We start from the raw sequence: 27,503 nt of genomic DNA, 5'->3' as shown, positions 1-27,503 counted from the left end.
TGGACCATGTAACTGTTTAGGAGAGTGTCTGAAATTGCTATTCTCCAATATGGGGCTGCTCATCCCTCAACCTTTCTACCAACCATGTCAATTATTTTGCTTATCTTGCCCAGTGGGGGGGGGAGAGCTGCGGAGGAGCAGGGAAATTGATCTTTTTCTAGCTGTTAACACAATTATCAAGTCTGCTAGAGTACAACCTTTAATCTTTGGGCAAAGATTTTTACTTTTTCTCTACTCTCTGCGTTACTAGCTTAGAGGATGTTGGGGCTTAAAAGATTTTCTGCTCTGATCAGAGATGATGGTTAGCAGGGGCAGAAATGTACTTTGCTTTGCTGGTAATATTATTTCAAGTAGGAGGCATGCTTCTGTCCGTTCCTCTTCCAGCTTGGCTCTTTAGGAATCTACTGCTCTCTTGTTTGAACCATTATACATGGGAAGGTTGTTTGACGGTGAAGGCCTAGACTGCTATGTATAAAATCCTTCCTCGTGGGAGTCTGTTTCCAGATCCTCCAAGGTATTTAGTTCCTGTGCTGAGTCAGCCATGGGTTACTCTTGTTTCTCATCCTGGAGTTCAAGTGTTAGCAGGAATCCAAGTTCTTAGGGCTGTTGTTCCTGTTCATTTTCCTTTGTTGCTTTTTGTGGGATTCGGAAACCCTTGAGGGTTTCGTCAGCCTTTTTTTTCTCGGAAGAAGTTGCACCATTGCGGCTTCAAGCCAGTGCCTTTTATTTCGGATAATCAACATTTTCTACATCATCCACAATCAGCTCTCCACTCTTTTTTGGAGTCAATAAGGCCTTTTTCAGCTCCTTGTCCTTCCTGTCTGTTCTCATTCGCCTTTTGACATTGAGCTGGATTGAGAATGTGTGACGTGAGTGGTGCCCTTTGGTTTAGACTCATGGAATGCATTTACTTTCACTCTGCCTTCAACTACCTTCGGTTCCGGTTTCAAGATGTTTTTTTTTGGGTGATTTTGACTCTGAAGGTCTTGGTTCAGTACAACTTCTATTTTACGGTGTTGTGGTGGTGTTTTTTTTTCAGTGCGTCCACAACCCTGTGTGCATTCCTGTGTAGGTTCTTCTCTTGAGGCTCTGTGTACATTATTTCTTCAATGTTCAACCCCTGGTCCCCCTATAAAACCTTGGTGTCTTTGATGATTTCTTTGTGCTGTAAAGACCTTAAGGGACTGATAGGACTGCCTTGACTGTCCCATGTGGTAATTCACCCACTTTTATTTCTCTCTTACCTTAAGGGATCGGGCAAAGAAATCTACATACCTCCATTGGACAGCTTTTAGGTACACACAAATTGCACACTTTGTGCTTGTCCAACTGAGCGACCTTTTGACCACATTCAGGGTGAAATCTAAAAGGGTCGTTTTACATCCGACTGAGACATGAATAAAGTTCCTACTATCAATACCACTCTGCCTGCATCCATTATCGGACCAGGTGGTCAAAGACAATAAAAGAAAACTGTTTTCTTTTTTTTTGGGAGGTGGTCTTCAGTATATCTTCCCTCCTGGATTCTTTGTTGACCACAATGGTGTTCTTCCTGTACTTTTTCAGTGCTTTCCTCAAACACTTTGATGCTCTTCACCCAGAGCTCTGGAAGTTGTTTCCATACCCAAAGGTGGAAAAATCAACCTGAAGATGGCAACAACACAAAGGGACCTTGGGATGTGTGACATCATTGGGGAGGTTTAGACCCACCTACAGGTTGATGCTTAAAAAAGGGAAAAAAGGTGGTGGAATAACACACAGCATGTGAATCTAGAAAAGATTCATGCTGCAAAACCATGAGGACTTGGGCAATTAGGATTGGCTTACCTCGTTCTCGATTTGACTTGAGCAGCATAATTGATCTCCTTTTCCTCCCAGATATCCTCTTCATCTTCATTGTCATCAAATGGCTGAATGACTTCATTGCAGCACGCTTCAAACAGGGATGCATTTGGCTGAAACACAAACATCTGATATAGAGCCCATGTGTGTGCGCTTGGGAGATATGTTAACCCACTTCTAACCATGTCCAGTAGTCATGATCACAGAAATGTCTCAAGTCAAGTGATACAATTTTCTTTAATTAAAAGCAACTGGCTATAATTCATTGGAGTAACACTTTCTGTAATGACCATTCTCTTGTGTTCATGCTTTTCACACATTCCATGCCTTTCAGGTATAAGCTAAATGAAGTCCAAAGCAGTCCACAAATAAAGGAAACAAGTGATGAGGGCCAGAGTGCTGCTAATGCTAATAAATGCTTTATTTTAATTTGTGGTAGTTGGCTTACCCGGGTACACAAAGCTCAAGGTTTTGAAGGAAAACAAAACCACAAATAAGGGAGGGTCAGAAGCTCAATGCCACCTTTAAAAAACACCACCCTTTAAGTGCTGGCAATTAATGGATTTTCTACAATCACACTGTTAATGAAGATAACAGCAAACAGTTCATTGTTTTGGAAAATCCACCATCATGGTTGGGAATTCATTAGAAGAACTGGGTTATGAAATACTCATTCACACAGATACCTAAAGCAGCTGCAAGACCCTGGCAAGGATCTTAGCATTTAAAGCTTTAATGTATATCTTAAAAACCATGGTGCAGTTCTAGATGGTGACAGTCCTCGTCCTCAGTACTGGCATTACTTGTTAAGAGCACAGTCTGAATCAAGAACTCATTACCCACAGCCCTTGTTGGACATCTCATAAAGTCCATCCTTGACTGAGACGTCAGCAATCCTACATCAGGCCAAAATATCATAGCTTTCTATCCTTTCAAAGGCCTCAAACCCAACCATCAGACTTGGGGTCAAACTGTTCCACAATGATCTCCAATGTGTTCTAGTGACATATATTGGCTTTAACCTTACTCATCATGTTTCAAGAGCTCTCTCAACATCCAGAAAGATCCACCGAATTCACCCTCATTTCCATGGTGATAAGGAGCAAGTAAGTTCTAAAACTTCAGGCTGCAGTTCAAGGTTTGGAAGAGAGACAGGAGAAGGACAGGATACTTATCCAGTCAGAATTTCTCCCAGAGAGGACAATCTTTTAGAAATAAAGCAGAGTGTAGCCTTGTTTAAGGCACTACCTGGGACTCCTCTCTCTCCTGACACATACAGAAGAGGGGTCCAGACTCCTAAAGGCTGACTCAGAAGAGTCTTATATTGGGCTACAAAATGGCTGTATGTAAGAGGATCCCACTGGACTTATACTAAGTGGGCCTCAGGCCCCTGTAGAAGATACTCCTTCAATGGTCTTTCGATAGCAGAATGGAAACTGTGAACAGGTATGAAAGAAAAATGGAGGGTAAATGATGTGTGCCCGGAAATTTCCAGAGTACCCTAGTACCAATTACAGTACTTTAGGAAGGCACAGGGGGCTCTATGGGAACCTGCAAAATGGGAAGCAGATTTCTAGCTGAAGGAAAAGGGACAACTTCCAGTTTTTAAGGGAACAGTATATTCCAGTCACTAGAGGAAGAAATTAGGAGTTCTCTGTGACCCACAGCCTGACTGATCCATAACGTATTTTGTAGGAGGTAATAGCAAATGGAGTCCACAGGCTTTGCAGCAGTAAAGATATTCACCTAACTGGGACATAGGGAATTACATTTTGTGCTGTTTGACGACCAGAAATCGCCATAACAATGGTACTGTTATAGTTTCACCCAAGCTCAGAAAAGGGGAGAGTGGTGGCAGGTAGAAATGCCAAAATTCAAAGACACCCCACAAAAAAGGACACAAGAATGATTTCCAGTTAAGATTTTTAGATGGGATCCTTCTACTCCCTAAACCTGAAGGTTTGAAATGTAATGCTTTAAAACGTGGCACAAATATGTTTTATTCCCAAAGAAAAAAAAAGTCAGTTCTAGATTGTGCATAACATATTACACACACACTCAATAGTTAATACTTACACTATCATCGTCTGCCTCAATATTGAAGTTTATCTCTGCAATCCTGTCAAAAGGCGCACTGAAAGAGAAGGCACTACATTATGGTCCTGTGCAAGGTTTAGTTAAGACTTTTAGATCATTATGAGTCATACTGAAATAACAAACAGAAAGGCTACCATAGCCTCAAAGTGACAAACTGGTTACACATCTCATTGTTTATGTGTCTCAGTTTAAAATGAGTGCTAATGCAGCAGGATTATATTGCTGCAGTCAAAAGGTCCTGGAGGTTGTTTCCCGTGCTGATGGTAAGGTGGACATATACAAACAATGTACTTCATGTAATTTTGGGGCAGGAGAGGAGTACAGAAGTGTGCACAGTTCCACATACTTGATATTGTCGTCCTGCTCTGCAAACTCTTCATCATTGAACCCAAACTGGTCAACAAAATTGGCAGTCATCTGCTGGATTTGGTATTCTGAGAATGCCTGGGAATAAAATGAGCAGAAACTAATCAAGGGAAAATGATACAATGGAAAGTAAGAAAATGTTACTTTTCTGCAAAACTAATGTTACTCCTCTTTTCATGTTGTAAAATCATACACTTGACATGATCCTCCTTATCTGGAACTTGGATTTAGAATTAGGATTTTGCATAACCAAAAGGAGAAGGCTATATTGAAAACGTGTTTCTTTGTGATCAAACCATTTAAAGAAGGCACAAAACTATTCACGGTATGGATAGTTTATGAATGTCGCACAATGCTAGTCATGCCTATTTGGCATTTATTGTTTTCTTGGGTAGCACTAAAAAAAAGTTCAGGAGTTTATCACATCAATGCTTACCTGAAATAAATCATTACATAAATTGTGTAACAAGTTTGCTTTTGCAGCTACACTGTTTCACACTGCCAATATGACACACATCTGTTTAGATTAATAAAACTAAAAGAAAAATGGTCAACATCATAAGCATGAAACTTGCAATTCATGCACAAATATTGTAGACTGACCATCTACTCCATCTAGACCAATTTATTTGATAAAACACAACATTTTGCTATTTCCGTATGCTAAAAGGGAAAACTTGCTTAATCATGCAAAGCCCAACATGTGGCAGTCATAACAGGTGTGAAAAATAATGGAAGAAAGGTACAATAGAAGAGAAACAGGAAAATAAAGATACAGTTATGGCACGTGTTGTAATATTGAGAGCTGGAGTGTGGGCGTCACTCTCATAATCTGGAATTTTGAGATGGGAAGGGTGTAAAGTTGGAACATATCCTACACATGTATCATGCTACTCATGTAAGGAAGTGCTTCAGCCCCAACAGAGGGGTATACTAAGCATTATGTAAACACAATACGATACAACTAAACTCTGTAGTGGTGCTGAAGAACTAAATGGTAACTGTAGGAGTAGCTTTCAAACATGAAAACCTTTCTGGATTCGCATGCTGTGAATTATTCTGCCACTCAGTAGCTGGGTCCAAAAATGTTTCCTTTAGTCCTTTTTCTATTTTTGTTGTTGTTGCTGTGGGTGCCTGAGTCAGAAATCTGCACCCGGAAACCTCTTGATGTGGTCCACATCTCAAGATCCTTTTTTTTCAATTTTAGCCGACATCCTTGCACGCATGGTTTCTCTTCTTATATTTACTTAGTTTCCCTTCTTTGCAAATTCACCTTATGTGAAGAGGCGGGAGGGCTTTAACTGAATCAAGAAATTGTTCAAGCTGCAAAACTTCTCCAACAGGTAAGTAACCATGTTGTTGTGCAGCAAAAAACGTCTCTGGAATCGCATGCAGTGCATTGATGTTTTAGCGCTATCCTCTCCCTTGGGTAGGCAGGGGTTACCAGAGTGTGTATTTGCAAACAGGTGTTTTAGTACCTTTTATGCCACCTGGGCATCCTTGCTGGCTTGAATGCAGACACAGCAATGTTTTCTGAAGATGTGCATGGAAGACCAGGTGGCTGCCATGCAGATGTTGTTTGAGGAAAAGTTAAGCAGGAAGAAGAGACTTGCTCCCTTCTTCCTTGTTGTGCGGACCTTTGACTTCTCTACCAACATCACATCCACTGTTTCATAACATGTCTGGATCATCAGGACTATCCATCTCGCAAGAGATCCTTCAGGGACTAGGGAACCAATGCTTGTTTGTGCAAAGCACGTAAAAAACTGGTTCCCCTCCCTGATTGACTTTGTTTTTGGTAAGTAGTAATTAATTACCCTTCTAACGCCTAACGTATGTAGCGCCGTCTCTACTTGTGTTTTAGGCTGCTGGAAGAATGCAGTTAAGTGTTTGGCTTGGCTAACAGGAAAGTGTGATACCACCTTTGGAATAAACTGTGGGTTTGTTCTCTTCACTGCTGTGTTCTTGTGTATTTGTAGTTAAAGTGTGGCTTTTGGAAGGGCAATCAGGAAGGGAGCCTTTAGATTTAGATGCCAAGTCCCATGTTATGCGTGGGGTTGAAAGAGTGCTTTCACTAGCAGTGTTAGTACTAGATTGAGGTTCCACATAGGCAAACAGGCATTGGGGCTGACCATAGGGGTGCTATTTTCTTTGCTCCTTCAAGGAATCTTTTGACAACTGGTCCAGTGAAGACACTTATTTCTCTCATTCTATAAGCTACTATGGCTGCCAAGTGTACTTTGAGTGAGATGTAGGAAAGTTTACTATCTTGTGAATGTGTGAAGTACCGGATTTTTGTAGTGTCCCATGTCCAGTCCTTACTAGGCCCTTTTCTGGTAGACCAGTGTATTAATCTGCTCCATTTCATATTGTAGCACTTCCTTTTTGTTGGCCTTTAATGACACCTACTGGTAGACCTAGGTAACCAAAAGCTAGGGCCTTAGGAACCATTTTGCTAGGCTCAGGGTTGCTGGTTCTGGGTGATAAGTATGTCTCCGTGTGTTATCAACAGGCCCTGGTGTGCTGGCAACCCCATGACCCTTTACTATGCCGTTTCCACCAGATCTGAAAACCATGTTTACCTGACCCATTATGATGTTATTAAAATTGGCAACATTTTTGCCTACTTGTATTTCTGTATCACAAACAGTATCAACGGAAATTGGGAAAAAGAGTAGGCAAATTTCACAGACCACTCTACCAATAGTGTATTCCATATCGACTAGTGGTGCGAATAACCTGGATGCGTAGCTTCAGCATCTTGTATTTTCTTAGGTTGCGAACAGGTCTATGTGTGGTGTCCCCACTTCAGAAAGATGTCCTCCACCAGTTGCTGCTTTAGGTCCCACTTGTGTGAAGCATTTGCCTGTCTGCTTAGCGTTTCTGCCTCATTTTTTCTTACATCTGGGGGGGGTGTACGGACACTAGCAGTATTCTTCTTTGAACCGCTCACTTCTATATGTCCTGTTCAAGTTCAGAGAGCACATTACATTTTTCCCCTTCTGTTTGTTGTGGAGGAACAAGGTAGTCAAGTTATCTATCTGGATCTGGACTTTCCTTCTTCTCACGTGTGTCTGGAAAGCCTTGGGGGCTAAGAAGACAGTTTTGAATGCTACCTATCGACCCCTGATGTTTAGCTTTTCTATTTGAATTACGCAAGCTTTGAGGAATGCATCTGTTGTGATGTTAGCGGAGGGAGTTGGCAGCTTGAAAGGTCTGCCCACTGTAATGTTGTATATATTCCGCCACTGTCTGACTGACAATTACTCGTCTCCATCAGTCAAAGAGGAGTAGGCTGATCAGAGTCTCAGAGTTTTGAAAAACATTTGTCAGGGAAGTGTGCCAAGTATTGGGACATGGTAAACATTTTGTGAGATTTATAACATTAAACATCATAGGACCGCAGCATATAAGCCCCAACCTAATAGCATGTTGGAGAGAGCCAACTGTCTGGTTAAAGGCACTTTGACAATAGAGTGCAAGAGTAAATTGAGTGTAGAATAGAATACACGCAATAGCAGTGTTTCCCAAACTGTGGGTTGCGAGATGATTTTTGGTGGGTAGTGAATGTCCAAGCAATACATAAAGATGCCTTTAAAATCTGTATTTAGTCACATTGTCTGCACTTCAAAACAGATGTCAAATGTCAGGCTATGTCTACTCACAAATTGCTGCTTATGTTTTTTAACACAGGGATTGGTGTTTACAAACTTCGCTCACTTTCAGTCCGAGAAAGAAAAGAAAAGTGAATGTGACTACATTGCTTGGGTACAGAGAGGGTGAACAAAGGTTGTAGGATGTCTTTTTTTGCAATAAAAATATAAATACCTGTAAATGAATGGTACACATTCGGCAATTAGGAAAGCAAAAATGAACCACATGTTTTGTAAATCTGAAGTGTGATAGAAGCAAAGATTGTAATAGAATCAAAACAAATTAAGACACTTTACTTGGTGACGCACAAATAATAGATATTCACTGAAACCCAATTTTCACACATCATTTGTGTGCTGTAGGAAACCAGGCTTTTTGAAGGTTACCCCCCAACTTTTTTCCCCCATCTCTGAACTACTAGATGCTGGTTTTTGACTCTGACAGTGCACTGGGTCCCTGCTAACCAGGCCCCAGTGCCAGCACTGAATCCCCTAAAAAGGTAAAATGGTATAATTGTGTACAATTGGCACACACTTTAGCAATCCTGTAAGTCCCTAGTAAATGGTAACCCTGGCACCTAGGGCATGCGTACTAAAGAGGATCTCTTAGGGCTGCAGCATTATGCCACCCTAAGGAATCCCTGTAGAAAATGCATGCAGACTGCAATTGTAGGTTCCATGACATGGTGCAAACCATGTGTGAAAACATGACATGGCACTCGTGTGCCATGCCAAAGTCATTGCAAATAATATATGTAAGTCACCCTTACAGCAGGCCTTACAGCCTTTAGGCAGGGTGCATTATATTACATCTGAGGGCATACCTGCATTAGCAGATATGCTGCTGTGCTGTCTATTTCAGTTACAAGATGGTACAATTGAACATGGAAGCCATCTTAAGTATGTGTACTGGGCACTGGTCATTACAAGTCCCCCAGCTACATGATGGCTTTACTGAAACCTATGCTGTTTGATATCAAACATCTCATCTTAATAAATCCATGCTTGTGCCAGTATTGGATTTATTATGATATGCACCCAGAGGGCTTCTCAGAGGTGCCCCCTCAAAACCTACTAGTCTATTAGCGAGTTGGCTGACTGGTATCGACCAGTCTGCCACCACAGAGGTGTTTCTGACCCCCTGGAGATGAGAGTCCACGCTTTCTGAGGACAGAAATAATGCCTGCTCAGGAGCAAGGTGTTCATAACTCTTCCAGCAGGATGACTAGTAAATCTACATACCAAGGCCAAGATTTTTCAAAGCCCCTGTCACCTTTGATATGCGACTGCGTTTCCCCCCAGACCTGGGAGAGGCCACCCCATGCCCGGAGGCCCATTTGGCACCAGAATAATTAGGAAATTAGCTATGAAAGTAGGCGTGCTGCACTACCAGGCTAGTCACACCCCTTAGGTGGGATGCCTGATGTGCTCCGTGAAAGAAGGGTTCCACCACTTTGTTTTTTGTGAATTAGGAACTATGGACAGAGTTATGCCCACTTCCCACAAGAAGTGGACACATAGGGGGCAGAGTGACCCCAGGGGTAAGTAGCCCACTGACCACTATGCTTCACTTCTGTTGACGCTACTAAATTCAGGGTTTAGGTGGCCCCCCTTGACACCAGCAACCTAAATTCATCTGACTACAAGAAGAAGATGGACAAAGAAGAGCCAACCAGCGCAAGAACCGTGAACTAGCTGTGGACTTTGGCACCAAATCCTGCCTACCTGCTTCTGTACCTTGAATTGCAAAGAACTGACAGGTCTTGCAGCTGTACATCCTCCAAAAGCCTCAGGAGCACTTCACCAACCAGCCAGCATCTCCCTTAAAGTGGAGGAGCCAAGTCCCTGCTCCAGCAGGCACAAACCACGACTGTCCGGTTCTCCATTTTGCTGACCACTGGGTCCACTGAGGGAGCAACTCGCCAGGAAGTGGATCCGAGTGTCCAGGAGTGCAGCCTCATCAACCTATCCTGTCTTTTACGTGCTGAGCCTGCCCAGAGCCTCCCTGCACTGATACCTGGAGTACCACCGCCAGCTGGAAGCACCAAGGCTTATTTGTGTTCAGCTGGAACACCCCTGACCTCAACACTTAATTGCACATCGAGGGCCTTCGAGAGAGGTCAGCTCCTTGCCAGAAGTCGTCTTGCTGTGTTTCTTTCCCCTCTTCTGCAGGTACACCAAGAACTGTGAGAGCCTCTAACCCACCGACACCGCCGGACATGCACCCATGCTCCCCAGCCTGGGTCCTACGAGCTGAGCCCCCCCTTTGGATTCTGCCGGACTGCTCTCCCAGTTTCACTTGCAGACTCTTTTCCACAGGTACTTTTCCTTATTGACTTTCAAGTGTAGCGTCTGAGGCTACCAACCCCAGAACAATCTCTGCACCCAGACACACCAGGGCAGGAAAACCCAAACTGTTGGTGCTTTCCAAGACCTTGGCCCCTACTCACCTTAAAACGAGAAGAACAGTTTTGTAAGTTGTCTTCAAGTGACTCTAGGCTGTGTATATTCTACACACTGGATAACATTACTGTGTTCAAGGCTCATGCCTCAGATTTGACAGCTGTATTTTCTATACTTTGAAAAATCGCTAACTCAAAAAGTACTTACCTGATCTTGTTGATTTTGGTGTCAAAAATAATATAAACATGTGTTATTTTTCTAAATTGGTGTTGGATTTCCATATTGAGTGTATCTCTCCTTTATTAACTTTTTGAGTGCAACAAATGCCCAACACTCCCTGCTGATAAGCCTAAGGCTGCTCGAACATGCAACCACAAAAAGAGCACCTTGGGGTTGCTAAAGAAAGCCCCTGTTCATTAATAAGGGATACCTGGACTCTCTGCACAGAATACTTCAGTTTGGAATACTATACAGAGAGCAAGCTTCCTACATGTGCAATATAATAAGTAAAGCTGTATGTTGGTGCAAATTTTGTGTCCATTTCAATAGAAATGTGCTGTCTGTAAATGACAGTGCGTTACCACACTGTCCTTTAGTTAAATAAAAAAGCTCACCTCAAGGCCATTAAAGCTAGGTTTGTTGTGAAAGTTTGTCATTCTAAAAAGTGAGTCTTGGTTTTAAAAAGTTTGGGAAGCACTGTGCTATTGTCAGCTGTGTTAATGATACTACTGGAAAATCATCTTTATCGATAAAGAGGCGCACAGAACCAAATATTAAACTCATCCCGGGATGACTGAAGAGAGCTCATTTAGAAAGAGTAAAAGGGAGGAAGAATTGTGGTAAGCAATGAGGTGAAAAATTATAATTGGGGGTCAAACCAATCCGGGTCAAAGTCTTTTGAAGTTCAAAGACCCTTTCAAAGAGGTTACTGTATGGCAAAACTATGTGGAATTGGAGAATGGTCAAAATGGAAATGGAGGAGGATGGCACTAAATAAGGAGAGGGATTTTGATACTGTGGTTGGTGGGGAGTGGTTAAAGAAGGGTGATTATGTTTATGACAGACGATGCAAGAAAATGGTTCCCCGAGCTGAGAATGGGAGTGGTGATGTTAGCAAAGTAACACTACAGCAGACAGAAGGCTCTTGATATTAGGTTTTCATAATTTCTAACAGAAAGAGGGCACCAGTTAGATTTCAGTACTATATGTGGTGAATTGCCTCTCGTCACTACATCAAATGATACTCGTTCTTATGTTTGCTGTTTCTGTTCTCCTGTTCCATTATCACCTCTACTTTTCTTTTCTGCTGTATTCCTTTATATTTAGTCCATTTATTTGGTCGCTTACATTACATTACATTTTTGTGTGAAGAAAGCAGATGTTTTATATCTGGTGAGATAGAATGCAAGGCCGATTACATCACTGTGTCACCTGGAATATTAAGGGTAGAATTTACAGTTAGGCTGGCAAAAGACACAACCCTGTTGAATTGTATCTAAATAAATGTGTTCTTCTACATATGCCTGGAGGCCCCTGTAATTTTACTTCACTGTGCCATTGAACTCTCTACATTAACCAACAACAAAAAACGGTGGTGAGGCAGGTAGCTAGAAGAACAAGTCACTTACCTTCGGTAACGAGGTATCTGGTAGAGACTATCTAGCTGCAGATTCCTTACCTTAGAATTCCCTGGCGTCAGCTTCGAATCCAGAGTTTTTTCTGAGCAGTATCCTGCGCGCGCACCGTCGGGCAGCGTTGTTTGGATCCGCGTGCGTCGTTGGAGCAGTCTATGACGTCACGGTTTTCTATATAGACGCCGTCTCGGCGCGCGTACGTCAGTTCTTTTCCACAACTTCCCACGCCAGAAGCGCAGTCATGGAAGAACCAACCATTATGGATTTTACCTCTTTGACTGTTTGAAGCAAAAATTATTTCATGCCTTTAAGAAAGGCAAAAATGGCAAGATCAAAAATATACGTATTTACACATAAATACACATATACATATATCTACATAAGAAAAATATCCGCAGAGCGGGGAGGCTTGGTCGGGTGTAAGGAATCTGCAGCTAGATAGAGTCTCTACCAGATACCTCGTTACTGAAGGTAAGTAACTTATTCATCTAATAGAGACTTCTAGCCGCAGCTTCCTAACCTTAGAATAGATACCCAAGCTATAACCCATGGCGGTGGGTCTGAAGGAGATTTTTACACTAGAAAGTGCTGCAAAACAGACCGGGCAAAATGCCCTTCTCTTCTCACCTGACAATCCAGGCATTAGTGTTTTGCAAACGTGTGCAAAGAAGCCCACGTTGCAGCCTGACAGATGTCCACCACCGGTACGCCACGTGCTAACGCAGTGGTAGCAGCTTTCCCCCTAGTAGAATGAGCTCTCAAGCCCTCGGGAGGCTGCTTCTTTGCCAAAGCGTAGCATACCTTTATACAGAGAACGACCAAGCGCGAAATGGATAATTTCTGCACTGCCCGACCCTTCTTTGCACCAACGTACCCCACAAAGAGTTGGTCATCCACCCGGAACTCTTTAGTGCAGTAAAGGTAGAATGGTAACGCTCTTTTTGGGTCCAGCCGATGGAGACGCTCCTCTTTCTTAGAGGGATGCGGTGGTGCAAAGAAGGTGGGCAGGGTGATATTTTGACCCAGATGGAAAGGGGTCACCACCTTGGGGAGGAAAGAGGCACGAGTTCTTAATACTACCTTGTCAGGATATATCATGAGGTACGGTGGCTTTGAAGATAAAGCCTGCAGCTCACTCACTCTCCTGGCAGATGTAATTGCCACCAAAAAGGCAGTCTTAATAGTAAGCAGCCGGAGAGGACAGTTATGCAAGGGCTCGAAAGGAGCACACATAAGGAAGGTAAGAACCAAATTAAGACCCCACTGGGGCATAACAAAAGGCACAGGCGGGAATAGGTGCACAAGCCCTTTCAAAAACCTCTGTACTATAGGTGATTTAAACAGAGATGGTTGATCGGGCAACTGAAGAAAAGCTGATAAGGCTGCAAGATAGCCCTTGAGAGTCCCCAAGGAGGAACCCTGCTGGGCGAGAGACAATATAAACAAAAGGATGTTAGACAGAGAAGAAGAAACGAGGATCAATAGACCTCTCTGAACAATATGAAACAAAACGTTTCCAACGGCAGGCATAGATCGACTTAGTAGAGGGATGCCTGGCTGCCAGAAGGACATCACAGACCTCGGGAGGGAGGTCATAAACCATCAACTGTTGCCGCTCAATCTCCACGCATGAAGGCACAGAGTTGACAGGTTCGGGTGGAGAAACTTCCCCTGCTGCTGCTACAGAAGATCCTCCCGAAGAGGCAACCTGATTGGAGGACCGATGCTCATTTTGAGACGCTCTGGATACCAAACTCTCCGTGCCCAATCCAGTGCCACTAGGATTATTTGGGCCCGGTCGTTCTTGATTTTCTTGAGAACTCTGGGCAGAAGTGGTATAGGCGGAAAGGCGTACAGGAGGCCTGAACTCCACTCGCGATGAAAAGCGTCACCTAGCGATAGCCCCTTTGGAAACTCCAATGCGCAAAACTGCTGACATTGCTCGTTCTCAGCGGAGGCGCACAGATCTAACCAAGGCTCTCCCCACTGCTGAAAGAGTGTAAAGAAATGGCTCCCTGTTGCAGTTACCCCCCACTTTTTGCCTGATACTGATGCTGACTTGACTGAGAAATGTGCTGGGACCCTGCTAACCAGGCCCCAGCACCAGTGTTCTTTCACCTAAAATGTACCATTGTTTCCACAATTGGCACACCCTGGCATCCAGATAAGTCCCTTGTAACTGGTACCTCTGGTACCAAGGGCCCTGATGCCAGGGAAGGTCTCTAAGGGCTGCAGCATGTATTATGCCACCCTAGAGACCCCTCACTCAGCACAGACACACTGCTTACAAGCCTGTGTGTGCTAGTGAGAACAAAATGAGTAAGTCGACATGGCACTCCCCTCAGGGTGCCATGCCAGCCTCTCACTGCCTATGCAGTATAGGTAAGACACCCCTCTAGCAGGCCTTACAGCCCTAAGGCAGGGTGCACTATACCATAGGTGAGGGTACCAGTGCATGAGCCCTGTGCCCCTACAGTGTCTAAGCAAAACCTTAGACATTGTAAGTGCAGGGTAGCCATAAGAGTATATGGTCTGGGAGTCCGTCTTACACGAACTCCACAGCACCATAATGGCTACACTGAAAACTGGGAAGTTTGGTATCAAACTTCTCAGCACAATAAATGCACACTGATGCCAGTGTACATTTTATTGTAAAATACACCACAGAGGGCACCTTAGAGGTGCCCCCTGAAACTTAACCAACTATCTGTGTAGGCTGACTGGTTCCAGCAGCCTGCCACACTAGAGACATGTTGCTGGCCCCATGGGGAGAGTGCCTTTGTCACTCTGAGGCCAGTAACAAAGCCTGCACTGGGTGGAAATGCTAACACCTCCCCCAGGCAGGAGCTGTAACACCTGGCGGTGAGCCTCAAAGGCTCACCCCTTTGTCACAGCCCAGCAGGGCACTCCAGCTTAGTGGAGTTGCCCGCCCCCTCCGGCCACGGCCCCCACTTTTGGCGGCAAGGCTGGAGGGAACAAAGAAAGCAACAAGGAGGAGTCACTGGCCAGTCAGGACAGCCCCTAAGGTGTCCTGAGCTGAGGTGACTAACTTTTAGAAATCCTCCATCTTGCAGATGGAGGATTCCCCCAATAGGATTAGGGATGTGACCCCCTCCCCTTGGGAGGAGGCACAAAGAGGGTGTACTCACCCTCAGGGCTAGTAGCCATTGGCTACTAACCCCCCAGACCTAAACACGCCCTTAAATTTAGTATTTAAGGGCTTCCCTGAACCTAAGATTTGAGATTCCTGCAACAACAAGAAGAAGGACTGCCTAGCTGAAAACCCCTGCAGAGGAAGACCAGAAGACAACAACTGCCTTGGCTCCAGAAACTCACCGGCCTGTCTCCTGCCTTCCAAAGAACTCTGCTCCAGCGATGCCTTCCAAAGGGACCAGCGACCTCTGCACCCTCTGAGGACTGCCCTGCTTCGACGACGACAAGAAACTCCCGAGGACAACGGACCTGCTCCAAAAAGACTGCAACTTTGTTTCAAGAAGCAGCCTTAAAGAACCCTGCAACTCCCCGCAAGAAGCGTGAGACTTGCAACACTGCACCCGGCGACCCCGACTCGGCTGGTGGAGAACCAACACCTCAGGGAGGACCCCCGGACTACTCTACGACTGTGAGTACCAAAACCTGTCCCCCCCTGAGCCCCCACAGCGCCGCCTGCAGAGGGAATCCCGAGGCTTCCCCTGACCGCGACTCTCTGAAACCTAAGTCCCGACGCCTGGAAAAGACCCTGCACCCGCAGCCCCCAGGACCTGAAGGACCGGACTTTCACTGCAGAAGTGACCCCCAGGAGTCCCTCTCCCTTGCCCAAGTGGAGGTTTCTCCGAGGAAGCCCCCCCTTGCCTGCCTGCAGCGCTGAAGAGATCCCTTGATCTCTCATTGACTTACATTGCGAACCCGACGCTTGTTCTAACACTGCACCCGGCCGCCCCCGCGCCGCTGAGGGTGAAATTTCTGTGTGGGCTTGTGTCCCCCCCGGTGCCCTACAAAACCCCCCTGGTCTGCCCTCCGAAGACGCGGGTACTTACCTGCAAGCAGACCGGAACCGGGGCACCCCCTTCTCTCCATTATAGCCTATGCGTTTTGGGCACCACTTTGAACTCTGCACCTGACCGGCCCTGAGCTGCTGGTGTGGTAACTTTGGGGTTGCTCTGAACCCCCAACGGTGGGCTACCTTGGACCAAGAACTGAACCCTGTAAGTGTCTTACTTACCTGGTAAAACTAACAAAAACTTACCTCCCCCAGGAACTGTGAAAATTGCACTGTGTCCACTTTTAAAGTAGCTATTTGTGAATAACTTGAAAAGTATACATGCAATTGAAATGATTCAAAGTTCCTAATGTACTTACCTGCAATACCTTTCAAACAAGATATTACATGTTAAATTTGAACCTGTGGTTCTTAAAATAAACTAAGAAAAGATATTTTTCTATAACAAAACCTATTGGCTGGATTTGTCTCTGAGTGTGTGTACCTCATTTATTGTCTATGTGTATGTACAACAAATGCTTAACACTACTCCTTGGATAAGCCTACTGCTCGACCACACTACCACAAAATAGAGCATTAGTATTATCTATTTTTACCACTATTTTACCTCTAAGGGGAACCCTTGGACTCTGTGCATGCTATTCCTTACTTTGAAATAGCACATACAGAGCCAACTTCCTACAAAGAGTCCCTGCGCCACCTTCAGATGGAGACACCATTTGTGATCCTCTAAGCGTTTTCGGCTGAGTTTGTCTGCTCTGGCGTTCAGAGAACCTGCCAGGTGTTGAACCACCAGGGTCATGCCGTGCTGTTCCAGCCATGTCCAGAGACGTAAAGCCTCTTGACAAAGGGTCCACGACCCCACAACGCCCTGCTTGTTGCAGGCAAGCATTGTGGTAATGTTGTCCGTGAACACCTGCACCACCTTCCCTTTCACAACAGGAAGAAATGCTTTTAATGCTAGCCGGATCGCCCGAAGCTCCAGCAAGTTTATGTGGAGCCTGGATTCCGCCAGAGACCAGTGACCTCTGATCTCCACCGCCCCCAGATGGCCGCCCCATCCCAGAAGTGACGCATCTGTCACTACCGTTAGATCTGGTTGGGGAAGGGAGAGGGGTCTGCCTTTGACCCACTCGCAGTTCACTAACCACCACTGCAGATCTTTCGCAGTCCCCTCGGCGATCTGAACCACGTCGGTAAGATTTCCCTGATGCTGTGCCCATTGGAACTTCAGGTCCCACTGCAGAGCCCTCATGCGCCATCTGGCATGCTTGACCAAAAGGATGCAGGAAGCCAGGAGTCCCAGCAGCGTCAGAGTCTGTCTCACCGAGATCCAGGATAGAGGCCCGATACTGCACTATGTCCAGAACAGCTCCGATAAAAGTGAGACTCTGAGAGGGAGTCAGGTGTGACTTCGGCACATTTATAGTGAACCCCAGCGAATGCAAGAGGTCCGCTGTCGTCTGGAGGTGGGTGACGAGAACCTGGGGCGTAGGAGCCTTCAACAGCCAATCGTCTAGGTAGGGAAGACTGAAATCCCTGACCTGCGCAAATGAGCTGCCACCACCGCCATCACCTTTGTAAACACCTGAGGTGCACTGGTGAGGCCGAAAGGAAGCACGGTAAACTGAAAGTGCTCATGGCCCACCTTGAACCACAGGCAACGCCTGTGGGCTGGCAGGATAGGAATATGGAAATACGCATCCTGCAAATCCAACGCTACCATCCAGTCTCCTTGGTCTAGGGCAGACAAAACCTGAGCAAGAGTGAGCATCTTGAATTTCTCCTTCTTGAGGAAGAGATTGACGTCCCTTAAATCCAAGATAGGGCATAGGCCTTTGTTCTTTTTAGGAATCAGAAAGTAGCGGTAATAACAACCACTGCCTACTTCTGATAACGGGACTCTTTCTATAGCTCCCTTGGCCCAGAGAGCTGTAACTTCCTCTCGGAGCAAAGCCAGATGGTCCTCCATCAGCCATTCCTTTGTGGAAGGGATAGCAGGAGGGAAAGACTGGAAGGGAAGGGAGTAGCCCTTCCGTATGATCTGCAGGACCCACTTGTCCGTGGTGATGGAAAGCCAGTGAGGGAGATGAAAACAAATCCTCCCTCCAACTGGACGGACATGATCCCGCAGAACCATACTAGGAGGGCTTGGGCGCAGTGGAGGGGGGCTGAGTGGCGGCCGACCTCTGGCCAGACCCTCTGGGTCTGATGGTACCACGACCACGTCCTCTTCCGGGATGCTGTGAAGCCTGAGGACGGTGGCTGAACTGTGGCTGGCGTAGCGCCACACCCCTTCCGAAGCCTCAAAAGGGGCGAAAGACAGACTGCTGTTGTGTTGGTGCTGAAAGGCCCAAGGATCTGGCCGTGGCTCAAGAATCCTTGAACCTCTCAAGCGCGGAGTCTGCCTTTTCGTGAAAAAGGCGAGAGCAATCAAAGGGTATGTCCATAAAGCTGGACTGGACATCCCCTGAAAAACCAATAGAACGTAGCCAGGCGTGGCGAAGTAGGGCCAATGACGAAATCACTCTGCCCAGCGAGTCGGTCGTGTCCAAACCACACCGGATCGTAAACTTGGCTGCATCTCTCCCATCCTTGACAGCCTGGGTGAGTGTGTCATGTACGCCCTCCGGGACCTGGGGCAGCACCTGTGCCACCGTATCCCATCAAGTATAGGAATAACGGCCCAATAGGCAAGAGGTGTTTACGGACCTCAATGCCAGGCTGGTTGAAGAAAACATCTTGTTCCCAAGCTGATCCAGTCTCTTGGATTCCCTATCCGGGGGAGCGGAAGGGAAGGCACCACCGGAAGTAGAGGCTTGGACAACCAAGCTCTCAGGAGTGGGGTGTTGTGTCAGGAAACTAGGGTCGCTGGGAGCGGGCCTATGGCGGCGGCCGACCGTCCTATTCACAGGAGCCCCTGTGCTGGTTTTGGACCACATACCCAGAAGGACGTCTGTAAAAGCCTCATTGAAGGGCAACAACGGCTCCAATGTTGACACCCCCGGCTGAAGCACTTCTGTCAGGATATTCGTCCTGACTGGCACCGTAGGCAAATCTAGGTCCAAGAACTCAGCTGCCTTACGTACCACCATAGCGAAAGAAGCACCCTCCTCCGTAGCCCCATTAGGAGGAGAGAGCATACCAGTATCTGGATACGTGTCCAGTCCACTGGCCTCCCCTAGATCCTCATACCAGTCCTGTTGCAATCCAGATTCTAAAGGGTCCTCAGACCCCTCCCATTCCTCTCCTGCATCTGGCTGATCTAAATAATGCTCAGACAATGATCTGGGCCGAATTGGCTCCGTCGAAGTCGACATCGTACGACGTCGCTCCGGCTCCGGATCATCCGGAATAAGGATGGGGCTGCCACCGGTGGGCGCCGGTGGAATCGTCGACGTTGGACCCAGTGCCGAAGGAGGTCGACTGTGAGAGACCGGCGCCGGTCCAGATCCGGTATCGGATCCTGGGGTCCCCAACTGCGCCGAGGCCGAAGCCGCTGGCGTCAAATCTGAAGGGGCCCCTGCTGACCCAGTGGGGCCCGGAGACCCACCCGAGGGTGCAACCCACTCAAAAACGAGACGCATGGCCTCGAAAAACTTATTTGAGCGGGGGTCGATCAGGTCCCCGGAAAAGGGGGAAGACGCGGAGTCGGCCCCGTGCGACGGCTCCGCAGAACCGCGCTCGGAACATCGACGTTCCCTAGACGCCTTGTCGGCCGACGGGCGTGGCGAAGACGAAGTCCACTTGGACTTCTTCTTCTTCTTCTTGTGCCTCTGATCTTCGGATGACCTCAAATGCGAGGAAGAGCAGGGTAGCTCTTTCTAAAACTGCACTTAACCGGCGCGGAAGGAAAAGCACTGACATAAGCGCGCCAAGACGGCGTCTATAAAGACAACCGTGACATCATAGATGGCTCCAACGATGCTGACGACGCACGTGGAGCTGGTCGGCGCACACAGATCTGAACGACGGCACGCGCGCAGGATACTGCTCAGAAAAAACTCCAGATTTGAAGCTGACGCAAGGGAATTCTAAGGTAAGGAAGCTGCAGCTAGAAGTCTCTATCAGATTGCAGAAATCACTATCAGGTGCAAATTTGTGAGGAGAAATCCTTATCCATCTTCACATGACCACCACATTGGGGGCGGCAGTATAAATAAAGACAGAAATTGTGCATGTTTTGAGTGTGATTAGGAGAGTGAGTGCAAGGGTAAGAGTGAGTATGTAACAGCAAGACAAATACAAAAGAAAAACCTAATGGCTGCGTTCTGGTAACTCCCCTACACTCTCCTGCATCTCTTCTGCCTCCTCCCATTGCCAATACCTTACACTGAACTTTCCACGCCTACCCACTCATCCCCCTTTTTCCTTTCATAATTGGCCATGGTTTCGCCCTTCAGTTAACTGCCTATAACCATGTTAATATTCCGCACTGTCATTCCTTGACTGCCAATAGCATCATTAATCCATGCCATCTTTCAGCACATTGTTACACATTAAGCTGTACTACTAATAATGTGTTGTATCTTCTTCTTACAAAAGAACAAGTAACTTAGCTTTGGTAATGTCCTTTCTTGTGGATACTCTCTCTCTAACCACAGATACCTCAACCTTTAGAATATCCCCAGGCACCATGCCTCGTAAGTAAAGAAGGATCTGCATGTAAGCAACACCTGTGTTGTCAACGTCCCCTCCATTTCTTTGTTGACAGTCGCACTAGACACTGAGTCTAACAATTTGAGAAATCAGTGGGCAGCTCTTTAGCTTGGACCCTTTTTAAATTGGAAAAGAGACCATTACACTGGATCCAGAAACTTTTAAAGCAGTATTCCTGCTCACCTGTATGTCGTGTCGGGTGGCTCCACGTCAACATCATTCTGCCCTGGAAGTGACAAGCGGAGCCACATATGAGTGGAACTCATGTGTGCTGCAGTTAACTGCTTTCTGAAGCTGATTGTGCCTTCAGATGCAGTCTATCGCCTTATTGGCATGACTAGTGCAAAGATACCTAGACAGACATTTTTAGATGGAAATAGAGTCCAGTTTCCAGAAGAGAAGTGTGTGAGTCAGTGAGAAATCTGCGGTTAGACGGAGTATCCACAGGAAGGAAAATGTTATTTACCCAGTAGACATCTGTTTGTGACATGATGGATGTGTTTAATTTGTTTTTCTTTGAAGAAGTTTTTAAGAGTCACAAGGTCATGTGACTCCTCTTGCTGGAAATGCGCATTGGCACCAACTCCATTGTTAGATTGTTTTCTGCCGTAAGGTGGGTAAGGATGGAGTGATGTTGTACATAGATTTATGTCCATGCAAAAGTGACAAGACGAGAGAGGTTACTGCAACGGCCACATGTGTCCAGGGAGGCAGTTGGACACATGTGAATCTACGGCACTGCAGGACTCAAACGGATGTCTACTGGGTAAGTAACATTTTCCATTCAAGGAAAGTGTGGCTATGGATACACATACTGTGCATAGACTGCAAAGCAGTCCTCCCTGAAGCGGTGCCTAACCTGTGGGTGTTGCACTGGATGGAAAAAGGGTACGGACTACTGCTTGACCTACTTTGGTCTGTTTGTGTGCAAACACATCTACACAGTAGTGTTTTGTGAATGTGTGTTGGAATATTCCCTATGAAGGCCATGGATTGATACGGAGGACAACCTTGTCTTTATGCACCAGAAAGAAAGGTTCTTCTAAGGTCAATCCATAGAATTTGCTAAGCCGTAAGGAAGTAATAGTGACTAGAAAAGCCACTTACCAAGGAGTGGACACTAGTGAAGCGGCTCAACAGGGGGACCCCATAAGCCTAGTGAGAACGATAGTGAGGTTCCATGACAGGGCTGAGGTGGTTTGGGGAGGCATTACACTTTGACGCCTTCCATGCAGACTTTGCAAGCTTGAATTTTAAAAATAGACGTATACTGTCTATTTTGGAAGTAAGCAGACACAGCCGCAAGGTGAAGCATTATAGAAGTAAATGCCAGTTGACAATTTCACATGCCAGGCTCCTTACTCACTCCTCAAAATATTCATCCGCCAAATTGGCTATCTCCACCCTCCACTGGCTCCCCATCAAAGAACGGATCCATTTTAAATCTCTCTGCATTGTCCATAGGGCCCTACATGGTAAAGGTCCCATCTCTCTAAGGAAACGGATCTCCCTGCATACTCCTTCTAGGAACTTACGTTCCTCCTCTCTTAGGTATGCACACATTTCTCGATCTAAGAGAGCCTGGGGCAACAATTCTTTTTCCAGTAAGGCCTCCCACCTTTGGAATACCCTTCCTTTGGAGCTCCGTAATGAATCCTCCGAGCACCTCTTTAGGAAAAAGCTAAAAAAAAAATTATTCTGTAATTAGCATTGATCCCCCCCTCCTATTTGTGCGTTGCTGCTTTTAGCGCTGGGATGCCTTAGGGTCGCCATGCGCTTTACAAATCTTATAAACTAAACTTGTTCAGTACCGCTAGTATGAACATATCAATTTGCTCTGAGTGGCAATAGTGGATAAAACTTTTCCATTTAGCTGCATAGAATAAACATGTAGTAGGCCTACGTATTTCTATGAGAATGGCCATACATTCCGGGATAGTCTAACATATCCAAATTCTAGGACTTCAGGAACCAGATCACAAGGTTGAGTGACTTGGCGTTTGGGTGAGGTAATACTCCATGGTTCTGCATGAGAATGTGCGGCCTAATTGGGAGTCTCTTGTGAGGAACTACCAATACTTCAATGTATGTCATGAGCCATGGTTGGGGAACCCAGGTGGGTGCTACCAGAATGAGGGTTAGGGATGTTTGCCTTAACCCCTGAACTTAAAGCAGGGAAGAGCAGGAAAAGCTTAGGCAAATATCCCTGACCGGTTCATCCATAGTGCATTGCCTTTGGACTGTGTTTGTGGGTATCTGGAAGAGACGTTTGGGCACGTTGAGTTTTCTGCAGTTGCAAATAGGTCTATTTGGAGAAAGCCCCACTGCTGGAAGTATTGGTGGAGCTCCTGCAGGTGTAGTTCCTACTAACGGAGTTGTTGCCGCATCCTGCTGAGAAAGTTGTTGCCCGTTCCCACGAAGTGTTCTGCTAGTAGGTGTATTTTGTGACAGAGCCCACCTCCAAATTTGTTGGGGTACCCAAGAGAGTTGTGAAGACCAAGTCCCCACCTGTTTCTGTCAATAAAACATGGCTGTGGTGTTGTCTGTGCAAACAGAAACAAGAAAGAAATGCTTTCAATGCTAGTTGAACTGCTAGAAGCTCTTTAACTAATTGATGTGAAAGCCCTGAAGTTTGCGTTTCCAGTGGTCTTGGATGGTCAAAATTTGGAAATGTACCCACCATCCCATGAGGAAAGCGACCTGTTGTGATGGCCTCCTGCAGAACTGGGTAGAGGAAATGCCACCCCTGCAACACGTTTTTGTAGTTCCACCATAGGAGAGTGTGACAAGTTTGGAGGTTGACCAGCACTAGATCATCCCAAAGATCCTCTGATGGAGATCATTGTTAAGCTACACATTCCTGCTCTTTGCCAATACCGGCAGACCATCAAGCCTAGAAGATGTGTAACTGTTATGGCTGTAACCTGGCAATCTGGTTGAAATTGCAGAAGGAGTGTCTGAAAAGCCTGTATTGTTGCTGCACTGGGTAAGCCAACCCTTTTTCTTAGTTCAGAATTGCTCCTAGGTATGGTTGAATTTGCTGTGGTGGGAGGTATGATTTTAAGGTACTGATTGTGAATCCCAACTTATGTAGAAAATGTAAAGTGATCGGAGTGTTTTCGATGCATAACTGGTGGGTAGAACTCTTGATGAGCCAGTCATCTTGATAAGGGAGGACGTGAAAGCCATACCTCCGTAGTTGAGTGCCTACTACTGCGAGGCACTTTGTGAATACTCATGGAGCTGTATTGACTCCAAAGGGGAGTAAAGTGAAGTGATTGTGTTTGCCATTGACCCCAACCCTGAGGTAACGCCAATGCGCTAGGTGTATAGGTATGTGAAAATACGCATCTTTCAGGTCAAGTGCGGTCATAAATTCGGCTTGCTGTAGGAACAGGTATGACGTCTTGGAGGGTGACCATATGGAAAAGGTCAGAGTGAATTTGTTTGTTGAGAGGCCTCAGGTTCAGAATTGACCTAAGAGAACCATTTTTACAGGGAGTACACTCCTAACCCTTTGCTGTTGGAGTGGTACTACTTCGATGGCACCTTTGAAAAGGAGGGACTATATCTCTTCCATGAGCAGTTTTATGTGCTCTGGTGAGAGTCTGTTTGCGCTGTGGAATTGTGGTAGTAATCTCCAGGCAATTACCTTTCTGTATATTGTGCAGTACCCACTGGTCAGAAGTGTTGTTCCTCCAAATAGGTAGAAACTGTTGTAAGCGACCCCCAAAAGGTGTTTTGTGATGGGGGTGCATGAGTGTTAAGTCAGGGTCTGCATATGTGGTAGGGGTAGCTTCTGGGGCGGGACCTTTACCTCTCCCTCTTAAATTATTTACCTTGTAGAAGCACCTGGAATAACCTCTACCTGATGTGTCTGGTTCTATAGGTGATTGTATGTCACTGAGCTTTCAGGGGAAACCGGTTTGGAGCCTCCACCTAAGAGTGTGCACAAAAGAAACCATGAAAAGTGGGTGTTTGAAGTGTGCCCATTGCCTTTGTGATTTTAGTGTCTTTTTTCATTTTCTCCAATTTTTGATCTACTGTAGGCCTAAAAGGATGGTCTCCATCAAATGGGAGAGTCAGCAAGTTCTGTTGAACCTCTTGCTTAAAGCCTGATATGAGCAGCCATGCATGGAGTCTGAGAATGAGGCTTGAGATGATGCCCCAAGCAGCTGTGTCAGCAGCATCAAGGGCACATCTCATGGTAGTGTTTGAAATCCATTTTCCCTCAGATGCCAACTCATGCTCTCTTTTATGGTGTTCTTCAGAGAGATACTGGAGGAGTTCCTCCAGTTTGTCCCATGTGCTCTGTCATACCTACTTAAGAGGCCTACAGTACTGGCAATCCGCCAGTGGTTAGCAGATTGAGCCATTACCCTCTTGCCCGCGGCGTCTAGTCTCTTGCTGTCTTTGTTAGGTGGGGGGCCTTCTCCTGTTATTTGGAGGTTAGTCCTTTTTCTAGCTGTATGGACAACAAGAGTCTGGCGGAAGCTGACCTTGAATATAAGAGGGATCAGAAGAGTAAGCCTTAGATATTTTGTCTACACAGGGAGTTACCACCCATGCACGGAGAGGGTCTTGGAAGATACCCCCAGTGTGTTGCAAAATACACCTTTTAAGAGAGGGAGGTATTGTGTAGTGCGTTGCAAGGAGGAATGTTTTAAATAAGAAAACTGTCCTCAGTAGGACAGAATTGAGATGCACCTTATGATAAGCTGCTGCTCTGGCAACTAGCTCTAGTTAAGTGGAAGAATTATCTGGAGGGGATAGACAAGCTGGGTACAGATCAGGCTGTTGTCTGCTGGGGCCTCAGCATGGAAAGTGTCCCAGGGGTCTAGCTGTGGTGATAGGGAGGCAGGTTCTTCACCCTCTAATTCCTTGTGGAAATGAAGTGGTCACCCCTGTGGCATGTATGGAAATAAGCATCCAATAGGGCCCAAGCCACCATCCAGTTGCCTGGGGTTAGGGCAGACAGGACCTGGGAAAACCAGAGAATCTAGGATTTGTCCTTCCGAAGGAAGGCTTTGAGAGGGCAAAGATCTAAAATAAGATAAAAAAACACCATCCTCTTGCAGCATAAGAAGAAGCAGGAGTAACACCTAGTTCCAGCTTCTGCGACTGGAACCCTCTCTATGAATCCTTTGGCCACAAAAACTGCACTGCCTGCTGCAAGACAGACACAATGTTCTCTATCAGCGACCCTGATGGTGTTCGATAGAGTAGTTGGATATAAAGAAATGGGAAGGCATAGCCCCAATGAACAATTTGGAGGACCTGCTATTGAATGTAGTTACCTGCCACCCTTCAAGACACACACGTGTCGGGTTCACCGTGTCGTAAAGGACACAGTAGAGCAACGTTGTGGCTACTGCAGGCACAGTGAACTGAGCTGCAGGTTTTCTCTGCTGTCCTGCCGGGTTTTTCTGAGAACTGCTGCACTGGTCATGAAAGGGATGAAAGGGATGAAAGGTTGGCTGGGCTGCTGGAGGAGTCTGGCCAAAGACCTTAGCCACAGATAGGGCAAAGTGCTGGTGAAATTGCCTTGTGGGAGCAGAAAGGCCTAAGTGAAATGCTGTGGCTCTGCACTCTGTGAAATGTTCAAAGCCTGAGTCCACATTATGGCCAAAAACGAGAGAGCCGTCAAATAGCATGTCCATTAAGGATGTTTAGACATCTCTGGAAAATCCCTTCGATCTCACCCAGGACTGGTGCTGAAAAGCCACGCTAGTACTTATTGTTTGCCCGAAGCAGACAGTTATGTCTAATCCAGATCAAATGACAAATTTTGCTGCATCACAACAGTCCTGATTAACCTGTGTAAGGGACACCCGAAGGCTGCCCACAACAGCTGGCAAAACCTTGTCATGATATCCCAAAGGGCGTGAGAATAACAGCCCAGAACACAGCTGGGATTCACAGGCCTCAGCAACAGGCTTGTGGATGAGAAAATTTGTTTCCCAAATGTCTCTATTATTTTGGATTTACAATCAGGCAGAGTAGTAGGCAAAGCACTGGGATTAATTTTGCTGGCAAATGCCAGTACAATAAGGCTCTCTGATGTTGAATAAGAAAGACTGGGTTGTCTGGAGTGGGACTGTAAAGAAATAACTTTTTGTATGGTCTCCCCCAAAGGCTTTGCACTGCTGCTGCTGGTTTTTCAACTCAGAGTGGACCCAGGAAAGCTAACCAGACCTCAGTGCCAGTGCCCTGACTTTAAGATGTGTATGTTTGATTCCATTATACCCAACTAGCATAGGCTAACTTAATTTGAAGTCCCTAGTATATGGTACCCATGGGCTTTAAGTTACAGGGTCACCAGAGGGACTGCAGTACTGGTTGCGTCACCCTAGGAGAGACAAAGGTAAAACATGGCTCTCAGTCTGCCACTGCTGGCCAGAAAGGCAGCTTTAAGCTACTAACTCAACTTTGCCATTTAAAACAATGGCAAAGTCAAATTCTCCCTTTTTAATATGTTTAAGTCACCACTAATGTAGGCCTATCAAGCCGTAAGGCAGCGTGCTGTGTATAAGAAAATCAAACAAGTGCTTTTACATGTTCCAACAGTAAAACCACACAAGTGTTGTTTTTACTGTGGAATTCATTAGTATCTCCATAGGTGAGTGAAGAGTTACAGGCTGACACCTCAGCCCTGCTAATTTCTTCGTGAAACTACTAAAGTCAATAGTGTAAGGTATCAAGCAACTTGTTACATTAAGCCCAACGTGATGCCTAAGTGGAAATTAATGTAACTTGCTGCTGTGTGCAACTTTTAAAAAGTTGCCACTTTAATATCCAATGTCTCCTGTACCTGTTAACGGTTGCACACAGGGTCTGTCCCAGAGTCAG

General features: G+C 46.0%; 1 protein-coding gene across 2 annotated transcripts in view; it reads right to left on the bottom strand.

Moving 5' to 3' along the window:
* The window catches only part of PPP6R2 (protein phosphatase 6 regulatory subunit 2), an 891,343-nt gene that overhangs the window by 360,703 nt on the left and 503,137 nt on the right, over nt 1-27,503 (bottom strand). For both annotated transcript variants that reach the window (XM_069229423.1, XM_069229422.1), the window contains exons 16-18: nt 4,286-4,383; nt 3,919-3,976; nt 1,828-1,955 (exon numbers count right to left, since the gene is read on the bottom strand). In XM_069229423.1, the coding sequence (XP_069085524.1) occupies nt 1,828-1,955; nt 3,919-3,976; nt 4,286-4,383 (284 nt within the window). The remainder of the gene's footprint in view (nt 1-1,827; nt 1,956-3,918; nt 3,977-4,285; nt 4,384-27,503) is intronic.

This window comes from Pleurodeles waltl, chromosome 4_1 (genome assembly GCF_031143425.1).
Source record: "Pleurodeles waltl isolate 20211129_DDA chromosome 4_1, aPleWal1.hap1.20221129, whole genome shotgun sequence".
NCBI classification, from domain to species: Eukaryota; Metazoa; Chordata; class Amphibia; order Caudata; family Salamandridae; genus Pleurodeles; species Pleurodeles waltl.
The sequence above is the reverse complement of the archived record's forward strand: the minus strand, read 5'-3'. Positions and strand labels throughout refer to the sequence as shown.